Source organism: Carassius gibelio, chromosome B4, assembly GCF_023724105.1.
Source record: "Carassius gibelio isolate Cgi1373 ecotype wild population from Czech Republic chromosome B4, carGib1.2-hapl.c, whole genome shotgun sequence".
NCBI classification, from domain to species: Eukaryota; Metazoa; Chordata; class Actinopteri; order Cypriniformes; family Cyprinidae; genus Carassius; species Carassius gibelio.
Window position 1 is genome coordinate 19,903,030 of NC_068399.1, and position 23,902 is coordinate 19,926,931.

Consider the following 23,902-nt stretch of genomic DNA (forward strand, 5'->3'; position numbering starts at 1 on the left):
AAATACTGAGAAAATCGCCTTTGAAATTGTGTGAATGAATTCTTGGCAATGCATATTGCTAATAAAAAAAATTAAGTTTTGATATATTTCTCTTCATGAAACATGATCTTTACTTAATATCCTAATGATTTTTTGGCATAAAAGAAAAATCAATAATTTTTACCCATACAATGTTTTTTTTTTTTTTTGCCAATGCTAAAAATATACCCCAGCGACTTAAGACTGATTTTGTGGTTCAGGGTCACATATATATCAATTATTTATATAAATGTATAAATACATAATTAAATTGGAAACATCATTTAAATGCTCCAGTCACTCTGAAGCCATACTGAAAATCTTGAACTAATAATTTAATTTGTAAAGGGGGGGATACATTAAACCAGTAAGTAGGCAAAACTGGTCTCAGACTTTTGAACCCCAAGGTCAAACATTCCCATTTTCTTGAGAAAAAAAACGTCTAGCTTTAATAAAGTGTGCTGTAAATCTGAACATGTCTCAGAGACAAAGCAGTGACTGCTGTATGTCTCTCTTGACAGTGAGGTGCACTGAGAGATAGATTTAGCAGAGCTGGGGGCGTTCAGTGGAATGTGCTCATTTGGTGTCCTCTGAACTTTAGTGAATGAGTGAATGGGGAGTGTTAGTTGTCAACTTCTCTCATCTGTGCCGGCAGATGGAGCCTTTGGCCTGCCAGCTGTCATCTGCAGCACACACATTTAGAGTGGCATTGAGGAGAAGAGACAGCTCAGGTGCTACTTTCAGATGGCAGCCAGCTCTATGATAACTGGAGAATGCTCAATGTAGCATTCCTATTGCTTAACTGGGGCAGGACCCCCCGCTATCATCTTATTCCATGGCTAATGTGAAGTTTATGTTTTTGAGGGCTCTTAAAAGCATGAAATGCATCGTTGCTTATCTGCTGCTTTTGACTCATTGTAGTCTCTTGAGATTGTGTGCATTCTTTAACTAGTCAGATAATTAGTTAATCTAGTTGCAAGAGAGCAAGGATGGTGGAGAGAAAAAAAAACTGTGAGCAAAGTTTTCGCGCTTAAGCTCATCTTGGGAGGTACATCCTTTGTGTTGGTTACACTCTGACCTTAACAAAGTGTGGAGGTAAAAGTCTGGCCAGTATCACGGAGGTCAAAGGACAGCGGGTTTTTCTGCTCTTGGTTTCCTGAATGCCTCCATCACAGGAAGTTAACATGCTGAGATTTTCCGGCAGTGGAAGTTCTTAAACACAAAGAGCAAGTTTAGCTTACACATACAAAAAAGACGGTCAGATGGTCAGAGTACATTAAAAAAATTATGATTTAGGTTAAAATATGCTTCATTATAAAGTAGTAATATTTAAGTAGTTAAATATTAATGGAGAGCAATGAAAATATAAAATTTTAAATCTAGGTTTTTTTTATTTTTTTTTATCTATTCATTCTCCACACTGGTTATTCTTTTATTTAATAGATAGTTTAAAAACCTCTTGAAATTACCTGAATTTCCTAAAACAGGTAGTTTAGACTGGCCATATATTAATAGCATATTATTATCTAAACCATGTTATTTATTTTAACTATCTGACATTATAGAAGTCGTATTGTTCACTCATCATCACCCAAACCAGCTCAAGATGTTTATAGTAATATATCCCAACAGAAAGTCCTCAAAGACCCGCTCTTTTTGTCTTACCAACAAATCAGCATGACATGAACTTCCCTTATAGCTGCTTTACTGACAAATCGTCCCCTTGGAATTATAAGGTTCTATCTGACATTTTTGTCAAAATTGAGTTATTCACATATTCTTAATCTGTGACAATTTATTTACATTGTGTGATGTTTTATTTTAAGTTCTGTACATTTTGGGATTTTTTATCGAAAAAACAAAAAAAAAATACTTGAATCTAAATATTTTTGTGAGTGAACAATCCCATTAAGGTGTTCAGGAGATCTGTACTAAGCCAGCATCTCAAGTGCTGCGTCTGAATCCCATTGTAAACAGTAAACTAACTGTAGTCTCTTGACACAGTGACACACAAGTGTTCTCCTGGATCAGCACCTTCTGTTGACCTGTGACGCCACATTGTACCTGCTTCCCAATCTGGAGCGCCAGTTCACAGAGGTCCATTTCCATACAGACAGGTCACCCTTTCCTTTTCCATCTGACTACATTAGGAATACGAGAGCCTGGAGACTATGAATAGACCAGCGGACCCTGCCGTTCACAGGGGACTCAGGTTCGGTGAGGTGGGAGTTTGTGTGAGCTTGCACACATTGCCTCCCCGTCTCTCCAAGGTGGCCTGGGAGCTGGCCAGACGTCTATGTCACTTCAGAAGGGAGGGGATGGGAGAGACAGCTCTGGCTGATAATTTGTCTTTATGGCCCCACGTCACCTTTAACCCCTCGACAGGGTAACTGACCCTAGATAGTCCATTTCTCAGTGACCAGTCAGACTGCCATGTTGGCTTTTATACTGTGTGTGTATCTACTTGTAAATGTCTAATATATTAAGAGAGAGAGAGAGAGAGAGAAATAATAATAATATTTTAATTATTATTATATGTTTCCTCCATCTTAAACACATTTTTTATTAAATATTTTGTCCAAATATATGTATAAAATTACATGTAAATGTGCGCACACTCACACACTCATATATGTATGTATGTACAATACACACAAATATTGTATTTTTATTTTTTATTGTTATATCTTATGCATATTCATATATTATCCTATCTATCTATCTATCTATCTATCTATTATATGTTATAATAATAAATAATATCTAATTATATAATGTTGGTAATTTATGTAATTGTTTTCAATTTAATTTACAAAATTATATAATTTCACATATAATTAAAATAAATATATGAATATAAAATTATATATTTATTATTATATTATATTTTATTATGATTATTATATTATGTGTGTGTACTCTGTAATACATAAATGATTCCTTCACAGTTCATATACATTATAATAATAAATGAAAATGTATAATTTATTTATTATATTATTATAAATATTGCATTATTAATATATGCTTCCTCTCTCATGCACATTAAATAATATAGTAACATATCTCATGCACATTAAATATCAATAGTATATAATATGACTAAATATTATCAAATGCTATTTTGGCTAATTTCCTTTCAGCTGCTAAGACTGTATTTAATGCATTTTGTCATATTTAAATACATTTTCCTTTAAAATGAATACAGAAAATGTGATAAGCCGTGTGAAATGTGAAGAAAGCATCTGAGATCCATTTGTAACAAACAGTAAAACTTGCTCATCTCATTGCCTGGGACTTCTTCACTAGATTTGATAAGCCCCCAACCCATCCCAGCCCCCCCCCCCCCCCCCCCCCCCCCCATAAGCATTGAACATTTTCTGTGTCATTTTTTTCTCTTACCGCTATGTTATGCAGCTTTGAGACTGAAGTGAAGAGGAAAATGCTTTAACAGTTTGTGTCTGATGTGTTGCTGTCGGCCCCTGGCAGCCGGCTTTCATAAATGTATCGCATATGTGTAGGCCGCTTTGAGGCCGTCTGGGGGTGAAATGGTTAAAATTGACATCGGGTGGCAAAGGGGCTGTGGTTGGTCTCGAATCTTTTTAGTGTGCCGCGGTGGACGAGCGCTCCCCTCCTCTGTCCGAGAGAGAGAAAAAAAGGAAATCTGTGTCCAACCCAAAGAATGTCTTTTGAAATGCACATGCTCCTGCTTTTTTTACACCCTGTGAGCGCTTTGTTTCCTTCACGTTTCTGCAGATTTGGCCTGCATTCTCGTGATTTACGTGATTATTATTTTAATGCTTTTTTTTTACTTTTACTTTTTTTCAGGATTTATTTTTATTACTTTAGGAATTAATTATACAGTTTGTGTGTAATATATACATATATAAAATGTTTTTTTTTTTTTTTTAATGAATGCTATGCAATAGAAAACTTTTCATCCATTCTTGAATTTTGCAAAAGGAGAGACTGCAAGTGCATTTTGCACAATTTGTATACATTCAAGTCATATATCTCTGTGTTCTGACAAAAGTTTCAAGTTGGCCGTAATCGATCTTGGTAGTACTTTGGGCAGTAATTTGTGGCTGGGGCTATTGATCGTATTCGTTTCATTCGCTGGCGGTCCCGACGCCGCTCTGTCTGCGGGGGAGTGGTTTGAAATTCCTCTTCTCCACCTTCTTTGGGGGTCTGAGAGCTGTTTTTTATGAATGAACTGAATACCAACTACAAATTAACCAGTCTCTTTCACAAGCAAAACACTCCTTCTGCAGCCAGTTCTACAAACTGCACGGTTTCCGAATAATGATGAAGAACATGCAGTGAGGAATAATAAAAATGCAGTAGTGTAAAAATAACCGCCCTGATGTTGACATATCACCAGATACAAAGAATCATGTCGCAAGTACTAGAAAAATTTTCAAATTCTCTAGAATCAGCAGCAATATTCAGTAACCATAACAAATCCATTAAAGTGCATTAAGTTATATTATACATGCACACATTAAGACGCTTATTGTATAAAGGTTAATGATGTCTGAGATGGCCTGTTTAAAAGATATTTGAAAAGTTGTTAAAATATGTTTACCTTCACATTTTTTATTTATTTACGGGGTTATGCATTTTGATAATTGAATTATATATTTTTAAATGACCTTGACACACTACAGGGGTCTGTAGTATCATTCTCTATTTTATTATTTTTCATTTGACCAAAAAAAGAAGAAAAAAAAGGTTGTGGTTACTTTGCTTTTTTCAAAATTTAATTAAGCATTTCAAGTTTTTAATTATTTTCTTGTGTGTATGTGTGTAGATTTACACCGCCTAATCTTAAAATACCAAAATAACTTTACTTGATGTTATGTTAAAAATATCATAAAGTAACCTTTATAGATCCAGACAAAAAATTGCATCATTCAGTGACCCATAAAACATGTATTTTATATCTTTGGCGATGCACTTTTTCATTTTCTTTCTGTCCTTCTTCCATCTTTGTTGTGCTTTGTGCAGCTCTTGGAGTTCAAGATCCTCCAGCTCTCGGTAATAAAGCCCATCTCTGACACAATTGTATTCATTTGGAGAGGGTTGGGAGGACTTTGCCATTCCTCCCCCGTTGGTCGAGCAGGCTTGGCCAGATCGTGGGAAAGGCCCTCCACGTAAAGCAGTTTATTCTCTGTCACTGTTGTTCTTGTGTAATTGATCTCACTCCACGTCGATGGGCGGAAGACTTCAAAGACACGCGGCTGTTGGAGGTCGATCTGCTTGTGCTCGCGGCCTTGAGGGACAAAAAACAACTGCTTCCCTTTCGCTTACACACTTTTGATTAGTGTGTAAAACTGCATAGCACGAGGCGTGACGTAAACTGTGTATATTGGTGGAAATTTCTAATTATTTATTTAATTTGGCGCTGTAATTAAATGAGCTATAATCAGATTCCTTAGTGGTAATATAGGATTTACATTACAAACAAACGTTTATTTGAATGTTTTCTTTTTATTACGTTCGGGGTCCTTTTTTTAAAACCGAAGTTAGGCTATAGCATGAAACACACGTACATGACATTGAAGTAGTCCGAATCCTGAGCTAACGACTCAGAGTAGTTATTTTTTGTGTGTGAATCAAAATCATACAGCGGCACCAGTGTAGTCCAATTGAATGAATGCTTGCTTTATTTATTCATTCATTCACTGAAAAACATAGCGCGACCAGTGTTATCTGATTCGGAAATAATGGCTTATTTTTTCTTCTTCTAATAAATTCAAACACATTTGAATCAGCTGGGTTACTAAATTAATCTGAATCAATTATTGAATAGCAAATCATGTTTTTTCATGTTTTATTATTTTGCTCTCAAACAATTAATTGCGATTAATCGCATCCAATTAAAATATTTTGTTTATAGACTAGGCTATAATATATGTGTGTGTGCTGTGTATGTTTATTATGTATGTAGAAATACACACACACATGCATGTATATATATTTAAGAAAAATATGTTATTTGTATATTAAATACATTTATATACCTACATTAGAGATTATATAAATATATACATGTGTATTTATATATATATATATATATATACATAATAAATATACACAATACATGCACATATATAACATAAACAAAAACTTTTTGGATGTGAATAATGCACTTTTTTTCACTGCATAATTATAAGCTGCAAATCATGAATCAAGAACTAGCTACTTTGTGTTCTAAGGCACCAGTGACCACTAGTTGTTCAAACATAGATACAATTTATATATATATATATATATATATATATATATATATATATATATATATATATATATATATATATATATATATATATATATATATATATATATATATATAAGAAATATAACTTGGCCATAAACATTATATATATATATATATATATATATATATATATATATATATATATATATATATATATATATATATATATATATATATATATATATATATATATATATATATTTAAAAAATATATATATATATATATAAAAATAATTACGTTTACAAAAAGTAACGGATAAATGGATAAAAACCCATATTTTTGTTTTAATATTAGTTTTCTTAATATACTGTTACGCCTATTGTATTGCAATCATGCAGCCTCTAAGAAGTCGAACTAAATAGATGAAATCTGAAATGATCTCATCATGTGGCAATGCTGAGGGCAGTAAATGCAACACGAAACTTTTCTCTCAAATATTTATTCCTGGAAGAAGTACACTAAAAGAATAGTTGGCGGACACAAAAAAGAATCGGAGCACATCCCAAAGGTTACGTATCGTTAACATGTCTTGAGATAAACAAACAAATAAACAGTCTATGAACTGTGCTGTGTCTTTAAACTTTTCTGGAGTGTAGCCAGTAACATGAATGGTGCTGGACACGTGAGTTTGTCTCAATGTGGTCTCCCCTCTTAGTATTTCTCATGTTTTCTCTGGCTGTTGTCCAATTCTTTTCTCTCTCTCTTTTTGCGCCTCTCGTGCCCCCTCCCTCCCCGTGTTATCCACCCACGGGAAAAGTGATTTTCGCCTCTCTCTCTCTCTCTCTCTCTCTCTCTCTCTCTCTCCTCTTTTTTTAATGTATATACCTCATCCTCATCCACAGTCTGTGGACTTATTTCCGTGTGGGCAGCAGGGATGCATTTAAAATGCCCCCATTTTTTGACTTAAACCAATCCGCGTAGAAAGCCGTTCCCCACAAATTCTTGAATCCGCACTAGTGTGGATTTGACAGGACACTGTCACACTTCCCTCTGCGAATGTCTCGTTCAAATAGCAATCGATAACCGGGCTTATTTTATTACTAAAGCCACCCCCACTTAATTCTACACAGGAGATTTTTTTCCCCCTCAGCGTGTGTAAGCCAAATTCTCAAACCAAGAGACAGCACGTGCTTCTCACAATACCGCGCTTTTAGTTTACATTCTGCATCCCCTTCATGTGCACACCGGTTTTAAGCGCATTGTTCTTGATAAGCGCGCATTGGTGAGCGCAAGACACTCACTGCAGGAACAGAACGTGCTCAAGACTCCGTTTGGAACTCACACACACGATGAGCGCGCGCGGTGAGGAAGCCGCCGGCGAAGCTTCAGGATCGCAGGAGCAAACCGAGCCCGAGCCTGCCCCTGCCGAGCCAAAGAAGAGGGGACCGGGTAGACCCAGGAAGCCGCAACAGGTCAGTGTGTGACTCTTATTTCTTCCACCTTTAATATTCTAAATTGAGGAACGGGCGCGTTTAGACCTGCAGGGCTGCTCAATAAACATTCTTACTGTAACCATATATTAGGCTACTCTTCGCCCGCACTTTATGGCTCATGTTTACATGCACCCCTGCTGCAAAAACAGCTTAAACCAGACTGGGCTAGTTTGCTGGTCTTTCAGACAGGTCTGGCTGCAGGTTTTCATTTTGACCACCTATGCGACCAGCTAAACCTGCTTAACACCAGCTTAGCCAGGCTGGGAGACCAAGTAGTCCAGTTAAGACCAGCAAACCAATCTAGTCTGGTTTAAGATGTTATATATATATATATATATATATATATATATATATATATATATATATATATATATATATATATATATATATATATATATATATATATATATTGGTGTGATCTATTGTACTTTATATTTTGTACAGGATGGAATGTATGGAAACTATGTATAACTTGGCCATAAACATATATATATAGGCTACAACAAGTGATTTTTTATTTTATTTAATTTCTAATTTTTTCCTCTAAATTTTTACTGCTTTTAATAATGTTTTACCTTCACTACTTCATTTTAACATGCATGACATGCAGTATGACAAATTAAGTGCAGGTATTTTAATGTACTTTGAGTTGTGTGTATAATAATTCAAGATAAATAAAAATGTTTCTTTAAAATAGTTTTGATGAATTAAAGTATGGCACACTGAAGGACACTGCTGTCATTGCATGAAATATGAAGTCTCTTCGTTTCTACTGTGTTCTATTCAAGAATGTCCACTGGGTGTTTTTAGACAGAAGTATCAAGCTTGTGTGCTTAGATTGCGATTGCATTTGAAGTTTGTGTTTCTCTTGTGGGGAATTCCTGCAGACTGAATGTATAGCTTTTATGTGTGTTAGGTTTATTGTAGGCCTACGAGTAGCACTTGTTTGTATTTGTACAGGAAGCACTTTGTTCCTAGCAGATAGTATTCCAAATTACACGCTTGCCATCTGTTGAACACAACGGTCTCTCGTATGTGATGCTAAAGCACTTTTGTGAGTTGATTTGGATAAGATCTGCTAAATGTATAGCCTGCGCTACAGGGTCCTCTGTTGATGTGATGAGATCAAAATCAGTTTGCTTTAGAAATCTTTTATCAGACCAAATAAAATATATATTTGAACAAACCATTATAGGTTTTCTTAAATGATGCACTGTGATTCGTCTAAATTACAAAACACACATATATTATATAGTTATTATATAGTAATAATTATATAGTAGTATATATAGTATATAGCAGTAGTATATGTATAGTAATTGATATAGTAGGCCTAAATGTTTTGTGTGTGTATACAGAGATAGAGACAAATGTTGTATATTGGCTATTTTAAATGTACCTGTTGGTGTGAGCAGTGGTTACTATAACAACAGGCATGTAATTAAAATGTAATGTCACTGAACATCTATCTATTTAGTCATGACCACATCCTTCGAAATTCTTGTTTTGAGTGTTTGTGGTCAGAGGATGTGATTCACTATCTTAAGTAATTCACAAGTGACTCACTGCAGTACCTCTGTTTGCAAATAGCCATGAGGATGAGCTGGCCAGAAGGGTTAAAAATAAAGTCATTCACCAAATATACTGAATTGTTTGTCTGGCAAAGATGATGCATGTATGTGGAAACCTTTTTTTTTGCAATTCTTAAAAAATAATAAACAAATAATAATTTTTGTTGTATGTGCAAGAATTGAAGATACATTTAGTTGTTTTTTATGTATGCACACACATAGACACACACAACATTTGCTTGTTGCTTTGGTTTTAACTTGTAAAGCCCCAAGTGAATGGGAGACCATCAGTAAATATGTGTATGGTTGAAGGCGGACCCTGTCTTCTTTGAGAAGAGGTAGAGTGCAGCAGTGGTCTCAAAATGTATTAGGACACTTCTGGAGAGTTAAGCTACACTTTAAATGCTTGAATGTCTTTGCCTTAGATGGCCAATCAAATGGCACCTGCACATGGCTAAGCTAATTTTGCCATTACCGGTACTTTAAAGCAGCTGGTCCCAATGTGATTTTTAAAGGCTGTATGAAGTCAGTTCTTCTCTCGTTCAAACAGCACAGTAACCACAGGTGTAGTTCGTCACAGTAACTATGAACATGATCCACAAACGGTTGACAAACAGAAAGCGATCAGATGCATTTGCTGTTATTTTAAGCAATGTATTTATTGTTTTATGATTTGAAGAAAAAAAACTGGTGTGAAATGTGTGCTTGTGGTTTCTTCCGAATAAATGCCACTTAGCTTGCTGATGGTCCATGCCATTGTTTTCTGCGCTCATGGCATAAGTTCGCCTCCTCTCATTCTCAGGAACCCACAGGAGAGCCTGTCCCCAAACGACCGAGGGGACGCCCCAAAGGAAGCAAGAACAAGGGCCCATCCAAAGCAGCTCAGAAGGTGAGAACCAGGCAAATTTCTGCACACCTTAACATTCTGTGTATCATTCTATTATGTCTATCCAACTGAAAAGTTGTTCTATCCTTCTATTTATCATTCTATCTATCATGTACCACTTCACAAGAAAAAGAATATTAACCTTGGCAGTGTTAACTGAGGAAATGGGCTCTTACCATTTTTATAAATCATTTATCAAGAACGTGTCAGGAACATTTAGAAGTATGAGAAATGTGTCGACATCCGGGGCGTATGTATGTGTGTGTGAATGTTGGGCACTGCCTTATTGATGTCTAAATCATAAAGCCTGTGTGAACGGAGCGCAGTGAGCCGAACCTCTTTGCTGTGTATTTCAACGCAGTAGTTAACACTAAGCTCCAGTAATGTGGCGAGGGGAGTCCTTCTGACCTGCACACCTAAAAGTAGCAGTGAATTCTACACACATAAATACTCTCTCTCTCTGTGTCTCGCCTTAGGCAAATTACCACGCATACGCGAGAGAACCACAAACATGCAGGCATACACACACACACACACAGGCATGCATGCATGAAGTGTATACTTTGCGCAGGGAGTATAGAGCATGTACTGTTGCATATTTCCAAACAAACTCCGTTCCAATTCCTTGCTAATACCCATGTAAACAGAAAAGCAAATAGCAGCATCACATAAGATTTAGTCGCTGTGCATCAGTGTAGCTGAATGCGACTGTCAGCATCTGTAATCGCATATTTCTGTTTATGTATTGGGAATGCCTTTAAAGAGGAGTTGTTCTGGCGAGCGTTTTGTAATGAAGTCATTAACATTTCAGCCTCGCTTGTGTGTGTGGTCTAGTCTGGCATATGTTTGCGGGACGTTCCCTCCAACTGTCAGTGCGTTTGAGTTTTAGAAGTATTACTATGTGATTCTCATCTCTGAGTTGTCAAGAGACGCTGAGAAGTCTATTTGCGGAATTAGTTTAGGTTAATAACTCACTGACAGCTCCGACCACTCTCTTTTCGCAGCGATGTACCACTGTAAACAGCCACGGGACGGCTTTGAAAAGCTTCAGCACTTTTCTGCTAGCGTAATCCCGTTTAATCTTGTTTAGCATTGTTATGATACAGTGGACTGATAAATCCATCGAGATGAAAAGAACCTAAATCGGCAAGGTGCCTCACTAGAGACACTTCTCACAAGATTTGCTCTCCCGTCCGCTATCAGTCGTCTGTCTCCTACCACTTTCACAACCCAAAGTTTAAAGGCTCTGCGTCTCAAACTGACTGATGCTGCACACTGATGCTGCACTTGCTCAAACATACTGTAAGTACCAGAGGAGAACTCTTTTGTAAGGTAAGTATTGCAGAATGAGAAAATACATTGTTATACAAGGTAAATCTTCGGATGGATGGTTAGAATGATCGATAGAAGGCGATTGAAACAATGACAGAAAGCCAGAACAATAGATAGATTGATAGAACCTTGAGACAATGAATGAATAAACATAAACCTCCAGATTCATGAAATGTAGCAGTCAATAAATAATGCAGTTTAATTCACGCATTACAGATTCTTCCATTCACATCACAGAGGCTTCTGTTGGCTCTTAATTGCACTAAAGAACCCACAGAGCTTGTATCACATGAGCAATCCAGGCTAAATCAGGCTAAGCAAGCCATAATATACCTCAGTGTTTATTAACACGGTTTTAGCTGTCAACACATATAACCAGACAGTTTCTGCCCTGCTATGATCTTTTTGGTCAATACATTGGCCCTAATGACTAGCCTGAATATTTTCCATTGACTAGATATTGTTGGAACTTGATACGGGGCACCAGGGGGCTAATTTTAAACTCTCCATTCGCAAAAGTGGGTTTGGCAGAGGCGATACCGCCCCTCCCTTTCCATTAATAAGTGATGGCCTTGTCCCCGGCCTCACACGCATGCCAGGATGTCCTGGTGTCGAAGAGGACAGTGAGCACCCAGGCTTGTCTCTGCCGTGGACACGAGACTTGGCTGGACGAGACACGCAAACACTGACATGATTAATTGATCAGGGTGTCGTCTTGCAGACCATTAAATCTCCTCATTAAAAATGCAGCATCCCCAACAGAGGACTGAGGGTAGGGAGACACTGATTGGACCGAGAAAGACAGACAGAGACATTGTGAAAGACACAGATGAGGAGAGGTGAGGTTAAAGGGATCGTGTCTTTGAGAATGTGAAGGAATTATAAGCCCCGTAATCTAATCTTTACATCACATTTTTTACCTATTTCGATCCTGTAAGGACCCACATGGCTGACCACCGACCCGTAGCTGCCTCTGTGTCCTTTCTAAGTGACCGGCTGCGGCATGAACTATGACGCTCAGGTTTATATTTCTCCATCATGCCTACGCAGAATGGTGAAGCGTCCTTGGGGTATTCAAAACAAACTGTGCTTGTTGGAGAAGTGGTAATCTGAGCCTTGACAATGCCTGCATACTTAGTCAGGGAAAACAGACCAACCCAAACAGGGCTGAACACATCACACACAACACGAGAGACAGGGATGCATTTTAGAAGGTGTTGAGGAAGTCTTCCAACCATAAGAATATGGGTTCAAAGGGACCCACAAAAGAAAGTTCTGTCATCATTTACCCTCATGTCTTTTCAAACCCATATGACTCTTTCTTCACTGTCAGAGAAGAATGTGCTAAAATTGTACCTTCAGGAGTACATTGGGGCAGTTCCTTTAAAGAGAAAACTTTGTGCCTTATCTTGATCTAAATGGTGCGTATTAGTGCCTTAAAATAGGAATATGTTCCCTTAAGGAACTTCTGTAAATATTTTAAGAGTAAATAAAGTACAAAGTTGTCCCTTTAAAGACGCTGAACCATGAAAAGCTGTTGAACCCCCATAGGTTTAATTTATATAAAAGGTGAATATTTGAAGAAAATATTGAAGGTAAGTGTGTGTCTGTAAAACTTCCAAATGACCAGAAAGTGTCTCATATGGCTCGTTCGTGGTATTTCAAATCTTCTGAAACCATACGCTAGGTTTGGGTGAGGAAAAGATCCAAATTTAAGACATTATTTACTGAAAATCTTAATGTCTTCCCTGGCGTAGTACTTCCTTGAGAGAAGTATAATGTTGTCCGATTAATGAACAGAATCATCCTGCTGAATCGGATCTTTTCAGTGAATCATTGATTCAGTTCACGGAACAAGTGCTGTTTTAGTATTATTTATGTATTGTTCACTAAAAAAAATATATATATATATTTTTTCATTTTAATTTCATTTTTTTTTTTTTAGTAATGTCATTTTTAGCAATTTTGTTAGGATTTTTATAACACTGATTTGTATCTCACTTGGTTGGACATACTCTGCTGACAAACATGATAGCACTGACGCCTACCCTTCTTGGGCCATTCGCATAATTCATAGATTTTTGAGGATTTGGGTAAAGTTTCCTGCAGGCCTCTGTATAACAAAAAAGCCCATGACCAGAAGAAAACTTTATATCCTATTAATAAAGAAGACACTTCTCGTCTTGTTAATTGTCTCCACGCCGTTTAAACCCACGGGGCAAGGCTCTCCTGCTTCCACTTGTCAAATAATTTCAGTTACATTTTCAGAGGAGGACAAAATTGTTGCTTGAATGACACATAATGTCCTTGGAAAAAAATACCCTTCTGTTTTGGTTCATACGGTGGAGTTAGACAACAGTCAAATCAGAAATCTTGCCTCCTAAACATTATTAATGTTCTTTAGCAACGGGAAGGTGAAGTTATGTTTTAGAAAAAAATGTTAAAGGCATTGGTTTTTTATCTTTACAGACTACTTCAGTGAACTTAAGTTGGAGCCACTATTATAGAAACCCCATAACTGTCTTTCATGGCCCTTATCTGGGTGGTTTTGCTGATAATGGTGCTCTTATTTACACTTGAATGGCATAAAATTCCTCTAGTGAAATATTACGCTGTACAGACCAGGAACTTGAGCAATGGAGATAGTTCATTGTTGGAGGCCCGGATATACCTTACAAACTCTTTCTGCATTAAACGCGTTAGAGGAAATGGAGCCCTAGCATTTAACCTTCTCCTTTTGTGGCTGTATATGAAAATGACTCTGCTTGTGACAAATTGTGTGCCTGAAAAATTTGTTTAAAGCACTTGATGAAATACCGGCCACTAATTCATGGTTGTTGGCATTTGCAGAAAGCTGAGACCACAGGGGAGAAAAGACCTAGAGGGAGACCCAGGAAATGGGTGAGTTTGTTTACATTAGTCATATATATAACTGAACACAGCCATTTGCAGCACGTTCCCATTTACCTTCCAAAACTATGCAGGAAAATTCACCAGTATGCTTTTCAGTGTCTCAACAAGCTTTGGAAAAACATATTTTGAATCATGTTTTATTATTCATTCATTCATTAATAAACAAAAATTATGTTTATATTTTATGCATACATTTTACTTTTATGAATTTTCTTGTAATGTTAATTTTTATATAATTTCCTTTATTATTCAATTAACAAAAATGTATTTTCCTGTCGATCTGGCTTTTTATGGAGTCTTAGATATATACTGATACCTGGAAACAAAAATGTGTCATTATATATATGAATACATACATACAGAGACGGACATGCATACATAAACACACATGGTGTATTTATTTAGTATTTTACCAATTGATACGATTTGAGTATAAAGTCTTGAATTAATATCCTGCAACATAAGTGTAACATTACATAAACATAAACATTTTTATATACCAACAATATTGTAGAAAAGTATGATTAAATTATTTCAGTCCTTTAGGAGTAAATTTGTAGGGGTATTTGTAAATTAAAACAAAAAACAACTTGACCTTATATATGTCTTATATATGTTTTTTTTTAATTGTGCAATAAAAAAAAACATATATAAGACATACTGTTTATGAGGACAAGTTTTATATTTGAACTTACAATTACATGTATAGTTATTATTTAAAAAAAAAAAAAAATTCAGTATAAATATGTTACTCTTTTTTTAGTATACATTTATGCATAAAAAATTCATACCACTCATGTACTTGTTTTACCTAATCACTTATTCATTGCAGAATTCATGTGCAAAAGATTCAAAGGATGTGCAAAGTATTCGCAACTGTTTGCACTCAGGTCTAATTCAGCAGTTCCTCCAGTAAAGTTTTGGGTGTTTATCAGCCTGACACATTTGATTGATAGCTGGAGGAGTAAAGCCGCAGGCAGTTAAAAGTGCCACCAGAATGACTACGGGGAGATATGGAGAGAATGAACCCTTTGTGGCATGCCGACTCTGTGTCCTTATGGATTTTTCTCAGGCAGACAGGAAAAGCAAAGCATTCCGAGGCCCCTGGACACACATGCACACACACACCGACCTGAAAGATTCAAAAGTGTGTCACATCTGAATTCACTATACGTTTTTAGGAAAGTGACGGCACAGATTTGATATACCGTGTGCAAATCTTTAAAGTCGGCTATTTTGTTCTCAGTTCCTCGGATCCTCAGTGTGGTTTCATTAAACAGTTGCATGAATTCACATATAGCACGGGGGGCTGAAATGATTTGTACAATACAGAAATGAGTATATTTGTATTGGAGGAAAACATGACCCATCTGACTCTATCATCCAGGAATGCAATTTGAGTCACATGTGAGCCGAGCTGTTCCAAAACACCCTTTACATCCAGGTCTCGGCTGAGCCCCTATAGCGTACATGCTAAAGTTCAGCTTTTACTCGTCACGTCAAACTGTTTTAGGACAGAAACTTTAAACTTTAATAGACACACAAAGCGTTAGATAGATCACAGAATGAGGGCAGGTTTACAGAAGCATCGGAGCCCTGCTTGTGGACAAAAGTGTTTTTTTTTATTTACCAAACCTTTTTTTTTTTACTTTATGGTACGTTATTTGCATTTGGACTATGAAAGATAGGATAGAAAGTGATTGGTAGAAATTAATTGTTGCTAATTGTATTCAAACTTATGGTGTCTGTATGAGCACCAAGGCTCTAAATAGTTGCATTATCTAGATAGTTTTTTCTTTTTCTTTTTTTGGTACATTAATCGCTTTTAACGCACTAAAGTGTTGCACTTTTCATGGAGCATGTCTATTAGAGAATAATTATAGAAAGCTACATTTCATTTTCAAAATAGCGTCAAACCTGAAAATGCTTTTTTTTTTTTTTCACACAACATAGTAGGGTTAACGTTGATCCAGACACGTGTTTAAATGAGTGTGTGAGATTGAGAGTCTGAACGGCTGAACTCTCTGGACTGAACTGATAAAGTTTACATTTATTGCCCTATTTCCTTTGTACTGATGCCCGAAGGTGCATTCGGCTGCGCTTTCATGATGGCTGCGTGATGCAGGTACACACTCCCACACACACACACACACACACACACACACGCACTTGATCCACCCACACACTGATGTCAGTTAATCTTAAACAAATAGATAATGGAGTGATTTGCTTTGTAGATGCTAAGTAGACTTTGTAAATGTTTTTCCTCACTTAGCAACATAAGTAGCAAATAAAATAGTGCCTTTTTTTCTCATTTATAAACATTCTACACATAAAGAAATGAATGTGGAGGAAATAATTCCAAAATAAACCAAAAAATTTGCTTTTGCTTGATGCTGTATCCATGAGTATAAAGTTTGAGACAACCTTTTTCAGAGTATGTCTTCAAAGACGTAACCAGAAAAAATAGTTTGTCCTCCTGATTGAAACGCAAGCAAACAAACTGATAGATTATGGGTCAAAGGTTAACTAGACTTAAGCAAGGGCAGAAGTCTGTCAGGCAACAGGAGATTTTTCTCATAGAAGTATGCTAAATTTTACCCTGTGGAGAAACAAATATGCTAGCGCTTTCAACTATTTTCCTTTGAGAAAGTAATTTGCAAAAAATAAATAAATAAATAAAGTTTTAGCTACAAATTAAAATCCTGTTTTTCATTAAATTCTAAGATTTATAATTTTTGTTTATATTTCCTTCATATTTTTCCTTTATTTCGTATTTTGTTTTCAATTTAACAAGTGAAAAAATATGAAGAGAAATGCTTAGAAAATCACTCATGAAAACTTGTACGGAAAAATGGACAACTTAATGTAATGATAGTACTAATCAAATTATTATTAAAACATAATTTTTAAAGAATAGTCAACAGAATTTATTCACCAGAATAATGTAAATACACAACACAGTATTTCAACAAAAGATATGCTTTTGATTATTACAATTTATTGTAACCATTCAAATGGAATGGAGAAAATTAATGGATATTATAGAATTTTGTGAAAATGAAACTAAATCGAGAGAAAACATATTTCATAATGCGGCATTAAAAATGTACTTTTTGTTAAACTTGTAATAAATTGCTGTTCAAGTTTCATGAATTCAATTTATTTAGACATGCTTTTTGATGGGTACATTTTAATTGAACCATTAAAACATATTCTTGAAAATAAAACAGAATCCAGAAAAATTGAATGGGAAAAATGGAATTTGGAAAAAAAATTAACAGGTTTCATAGGGCCCTACTTAAGCTTTTTCTAATGCACAAAGACACATGTTGCAGTTGATATGAGTTACAAGCTGGTGTGAATCTGGAGTCATATTCATCATGCTGTAGTCATACTACAAACATCCTGAATGTGGAGTGGGCATAGTGGTATGATATCCTGTGAATAAGTCCGAGATGAACTTGTGGCCAAGTGTATGAATGATAATGAGTCAGAGATGGAGAGCAGAGAGAGACAGCACTCCGATCGGAACGTTAGGATGTCCGAAAAAAGAATGAGCCCTGCATTTCCAGATGTGTGCCAAGGCTTTTTTTGAGTTCAGCCAATGCAGTTTGCGGCAGAAAACCAACATTTTTTGTCTTCCTGTCTCTTCCTGTCTTTTTTATGAATGGGCAATAGGAAACGTGTGCGTCTGCAGCCCTCCGTCCTCTTGTATGGGTCATTGTGTGTGGGTTATGATCTGTTTAGCATGTCACAGATGAATTGACATGGATGAGGGGCTGCACGGCGGTCTCCACATCTACAGGGTGGAATTGACAAGAGCTTTGCCATTCCTCGTCTGGATAAACAAGTCAGTTTTCTTCATTCAGCTACTGCTCGCCCTCCTGGAACTAATTATAGCATATCCTTTTTGGCTACAAGGGGCCGCTGGAATGTTTTCCTTTGGCCCCCTCCCCCAACTAAGTATCTCCACCCCGTAAATGGTTAATAGTGGAAGGTGGCTCTGGCTACGAGAAGTGAAAAAAAAATGCTTTAATCACGTTCATTCCTCCAGAGATATTTAGGACAGCCACCAAAGGCTCATCAGGACTGCTTCATCCGTCAGGTTCAGAATGACCCCTGTTGAGATGGATGCATTGAGCTTTACGCTTTCAGACGGGAAATCCAGCAGTCAGAGGATGTAGCAAAGTTTGGGATTCTTAAAATAATATTTTGCAGGTGGCACAGCTGCTACGTGAGGATATTAGTTTGCTGCAAAAAAACTGTGCTTCTCTAGAATGAAAATATCATAAAGACCTTGAGTTGTTTAATTTGCTAACAGGAATATTTATACAAAAGGATTTGTTGTTTTCAGCAATCTGCCATGATGAGCTCATCGGTTGCTAGATTGCATCCACAAGGAATATAAAAATTATATTCAATTTGTTTTTTCAAAGCTGAGAAATAAATTTGAATTAATGTAGATTTCTTTTTAGCATTTTGATTATATGTTTTCCTTTTTTGATGCGAAGAACCATTATTTCAAGGTGGAGTAAAGTGTAATAAAACTTTTATTTAAAAACAATAAAGACATGTTTTTCAATGGAAGCGCTAAAATATTATTCAATATTAGTAATGGAAAACTAAAAAGACATACATAAAACTCCTTCAAAATTAAAAATCAAAACGCACACAAATGAAAACGAAAAAATAAAAACAATAATCATATCTCTGGGGTACTGATTGACAGATGTTAGAAATGATACAAAATCTTTGTATACATACTCCTAAAAAAGTTTATAATAAAAAACCCTCATGTCTCCTCATATATAATTTTTATGAAGCTATAATGATGCAGTATTTTTAAAAAAATGGCCAAATAAAAAACCTCATTAAATGATATTAATATTAACGATATTTCATAGTTTCCTAATAAATACTGAGTCTTCCATACATCTCACTCTAATTATGCTTTAAAATTATGACCATATGTCAGTTTTTTTTTTAAAGGAAATCTTTGAGTATAAATAACTCCATTCACTGGGTGCAGAATTGCACTATAACATTTCACTACTCGTCTCCGCTCTAGTCCTTTTGTTATTTATAAATTAGGCCAACAGGAAGTCCTGCTATAGGGAGAATTCCGCAGATCCCCTGCACCAGGCGTAATGTTATCTGCTAGATTTGCTTCAGCAGCCAAAAGACTGATTTATTGCCCCCCTCTTCCTTTTCCGGGTGCTCCTCCTGCACAGGTGCGGAGATGGACCGGGTCCGCTGTGCCAAGCGGACAAGCCGCACTGTGTTGCAGAGGTGGGGGCTTGTTGGAACGGACTATCTCTGTCCTCAGACAGCTAACATTATTCAGTTCCCTTTCATACTGCCAACTGGCCGGTGTCCAGCGTGTTTACACGTTTGGTTCCTCTGCAAGCGAGACCATGGCAGAGAAGGGAGAAGTTCTTGTGCTCTCTCTAGACCTGCAAGGCCCTCCAAGTGTTAGTTAGCTAACAGCCCTGCTCGTTTGTTACCAAGGCAAGAAGTGGGAATGCCGGCGAAGACAATGGATTTACTTCCCGTGGTGTCTTCAGACCGTGAGGGATGTCACATGCACTCAAAAGATCAGGCCAAGAGTTTGACGCTATGATGTCCACCTCATCTTACGCCAAGAATTCCTTTGATATGAGGTTGACGACAGGGTCGTGATTCATACTCGCTCTTCCCTTCCCAGGTGGTTCACTCCGCCAATGTTTGTTGGATCATGACGGCCTCGCAAACATCTGAGCAGGTCGCTCTCCAGCCTGCCAAACTGGAGGGAAAAAAAACAACTGGGACGCTGTAAACCTAACGACTCCCACCTCTAGGAAGAGATGAGGAAATAAGTGAATGAATAAGTGAAGAGGCACAAATGAGCGTAGGACAGGAGACGGTGGGGAGGAAGTTCTCTCTCATCTCACACAAGGATCTGACGCTTTTGGCTGGAGGACAGACAGTGTTGTCAGGTGGTGAGGAGTGGAATCAGAGCCGAGGGAAATGGGAGGGAGAGTCTGGCAAGGAAGAGGGGAGGCGCTCTGCATTTCAAGGGGAACAAGGGCTGCGATTGGGAGTCATCCAACAGTCTCGATTTGGTGGGGAGGCTTGGAAAACCCTCAGCTGCTGCCAAAGTGTGAAAAGATTCTTTCTCCCCCACCCCCCTTCCCTTTCTTAATGTGTCCATGTGTGAGGCGGGAGGAGGGTATTGGGATGGGAATTTGGTGTCAAACATCAAAACCTTTTTATAGCCTTCGCGAGCCTCCCGGGCAAAATATTGAACTCGGCTGTCAGCTGAGGTCCTGTCCTTCTCTGAGTCAGTGGCTTGGCCTTTCAGCCTGTTTTTATTCCTCGCATTTCCTATTCCACACTAAATGAGACTGAAACAGCAAGATGCTGTCAGCTTTATTTAAACTTGTAAACAAATCCCAATGTTTGAAGAACACCGCAATGAGACTTTGCTTTGAGTCATTTGGGCGTCTGCATGTCCTGTTACTTTTAAATTAAAATTGACCCTATTTACTTTATTAATACTTGTTCTTAGTGTTATAGTGTATGATTCGTCAAGACACATTATTCAAAATATTTCATCAGAATTGAATAACTTGCCCTGCCTAGACTTTTATTTCCATATGATTCACCCAGACTAACATTAATGTAATATTATGTAACGCAAAGTCCAAATAGACTTCTCAGGCTACAGTCATAAGCAATGTAAGTACTGTGATAGTTCTAAAAATACTGATAGATTTAAAAAAAGACTCAAATCTGATTCTTCATTCTTATCAAAAATTGTACCTTTAGGAGTACAAAAACTTAAAGGGACACCTTTTTGTACCTGATTTACCACTAAAAGATTGATAGTAGTACTTTAAGGGTACGCTTAGGCTATTCTCTAAGGTACTGCACTAACATGCACCTTTTAATGGTAAATCAGTACAAAGTCCCTATTACACTCCTAAAGGTACAACTTTTGCATTTCTATCTATTTTTTTAGTCTTTACAGAGTCAACAATCAGTTCCTAATGAATAAACTTATTCGACTGTTAGATTAAAAAGTCTCAGTTTTGAGAAACAAAGTTCCAGTCACATGAAATAAAGTAGTTAAATGCAAACTGATTTACTCTCCCCAAGAATTAGTCCATTTCCACCACATTATGATATTAAAAATCAGGCAGTCGAAAAAAAAACAAAAAAACCTTTTTATATCATTGTGACTTTTTATGTTATAAGTCCTATTTTTACTATAATTTTGACTTTTTATGTTGTATTGATGAAAATGATGAAATCAAGTTTTTCATACATTTTAACTTGTTGAATGTTTTGTTTCACTTGCAAATACTTGACATTACAGACGTAAAAAGGGCTGTGAATGTCAAGTCATGTTGACTCGAGTTGAAGCGCCAGTTTGCCAGCATAAATAATAAGAAGGTCTTGTGGGTTAAAACAAACTTCTTGTTTGTACAGCATGTTCGGAAAAGTTACTTTTCATAGTTTTGATTTCGTTTGGCAGGACTCCTGCAGCTAGACGTAGTTGGATGGTGGCTAGATTTTTGTAATGAGCTGCAAACATTTTATTAGCAATTATTGAAACCCTGGGCAGGAGTTGGGGGCTTGAATTATGTACTTGCAAAAGCTTCGTTTACATTGTGGCTTGGAGCCGTTCCTGTCCCTCACTTGGACGGCTGTGTGAGTTAGATACAGCGTGAGAGAGAGAGAGTGGACATCTCTACCTCATTCCCTGCATTCCCCAAGCCCTCTCCTCTCCTCTCTTTTCCCCTCGTCTCTTTTTCTATCTCTCTCCCTCTGGATCTGGGGCCCGAGAAGCTGAATACCTGCCAACAGGGGCGTGTGTTCAGTGTGGGGCTCTACTCACACAGCAGGAGTTCGCTGGGACCACCTCAACGGATTTCCACTGGTGACCCCTGTGACCTCTCCCCCTCATCTCTCGCTGCCCCCCCCCCCCCCCCTTTTTCCTGTTCCAGCTTCTGGAAGCGCTTTAATCATTTTGCTCTGAACCAGCGACCATAACAGCTGCCTCGATAGGTGCTCCGGAGATGAGAATGTGAGAGGCGAGAGACTGAAATGGGGGAGAGAGAAGGGCGCAAGTGAAAGCAATGATTACAAAAACTAATAAAGAAGGTTTGCCCATATTAGAGAGATTCAGTAGTGTAATGTTTTCTGTTGTTCAGTTGGTAGATTCATATTTTATGTTGTATGCAAATAAAAGGTAATTGTAAAATAGAATTCAAAATAAGAAATAATCACAGTGAGTGAGCGTTCAGGTATTTTTTTCTGCAACATTAGGAAAAATTGTTTAATCATAAATGGTAAATAATAAAATAATTATGAGACAAACAGTCAAAAATTTTAGTCAAAAAATTTCTCATAATTGTACCTTTTATTTTGTAGTTTAAACTTAATGTCATAATGTTGAATTTGAATTTTGACTTTTAATGTCATAATTAAGAATTTTTATCTAATAATTTTACCCTTTTTGTTGTAATTTAAAATCAATATGTCAATGTTGACTTTTTATCTCATCATTTTGACTTTAAATGCCATACTTGATTATTTATCTAATAAATGTACCTTTTGTTTTGTTATTTAAACTTAATGTCTCATAATGTTGACCTTTTATCTCTGAATTTTGATTAGTATGTCATAATTATGATTTTTTTAAACAATTTTTTTTCTACTAAAAATATGGAAATGGCATTTCATAAATTTAGTTCCTAATTTCATAATACACTTTATATACTTTTGAGAGGAGCAATGATGAGAACAGCACAATGCAATCATTTGCAATCAATAGTTAATTTAAAATCGGCACTTAATTAATCAATCCATAACGGACGCGTCAATACTGAAATGGTGCTGAAGTGTGAATGAATAAAGGAAAAGAAGTGAGGGAGAGGGCGAGGAAGACAGGAAATCTTTGTGTTTGTATGAACAAGGAAAGGTATCTGACATACATTATTGATGGTGACACCTCTGCGACGCCGGTCCTTTATCATGGTATGGCCAGACAGGAAGCGGTTCACACAGAGGGCTGTGCACATGCTTTCTTTCACTGACGTCTTTCTCTAGGTATTTCAGCACATTTCCATGAAAACATGTATGTTACAGTGACTTTGATTTGTACACCCCGAGTCTGAAGAAAAACAACCCCAGAGTAAAAGCTGTTAGGAACTATGACAGTATTATGAAATGTTACCAGGCTCAGGACTTCTGCATTCACTCTTAAAAAATAATTTCAGAAGTTTGTTTTCAATGTCTAGGCGTGTATTTATAGTGTGTGTTGTGTTGTGTTGTGTGTGTGTGTGTGTGTGTGTATGTATGTATATATATATATATATATATATATATATATATATATATATATAGCAAATATTGATATGAACGATTAATTGGGAAAGAATCATTGTGTTTAATAATTATTATTATTAAGACACATTGTTA

The 23,902-nt window shown here is 36.7% G+C and overlaps 1 protein-coding gene across 1 annotated transcript in view; it reads left to right on the forward strand.

Moving 5' to 3' along the window:
• Positions 1–7,101: 7,101 nt before the first annotated feature.
• The window catches only part of LOC127955889 (high mobility group protein HMGI-C), a 31,933-nt gene continuing 15,132 nt past the window's right edge, over positions 7,102–23,902 (forward strand). The window contains exons 1-3 of the mRNA XM_052553498.1: positions 7,102–7,711; positions 10,106–10,192; positions 14,372–14,422. Coding sequence (XP_052409458.1) covers positions 7,589–7,711; positions 10,106–10,192; positions 14,372–14,422 — 261 coding nt within the window. The 5' untranslated portion in view covers positions 7,102–7,588. The remainder of the gene's footprint in view (positions 7,712–10,105; positions 10,193–14,371; positions 14,423–23,902) is intronic.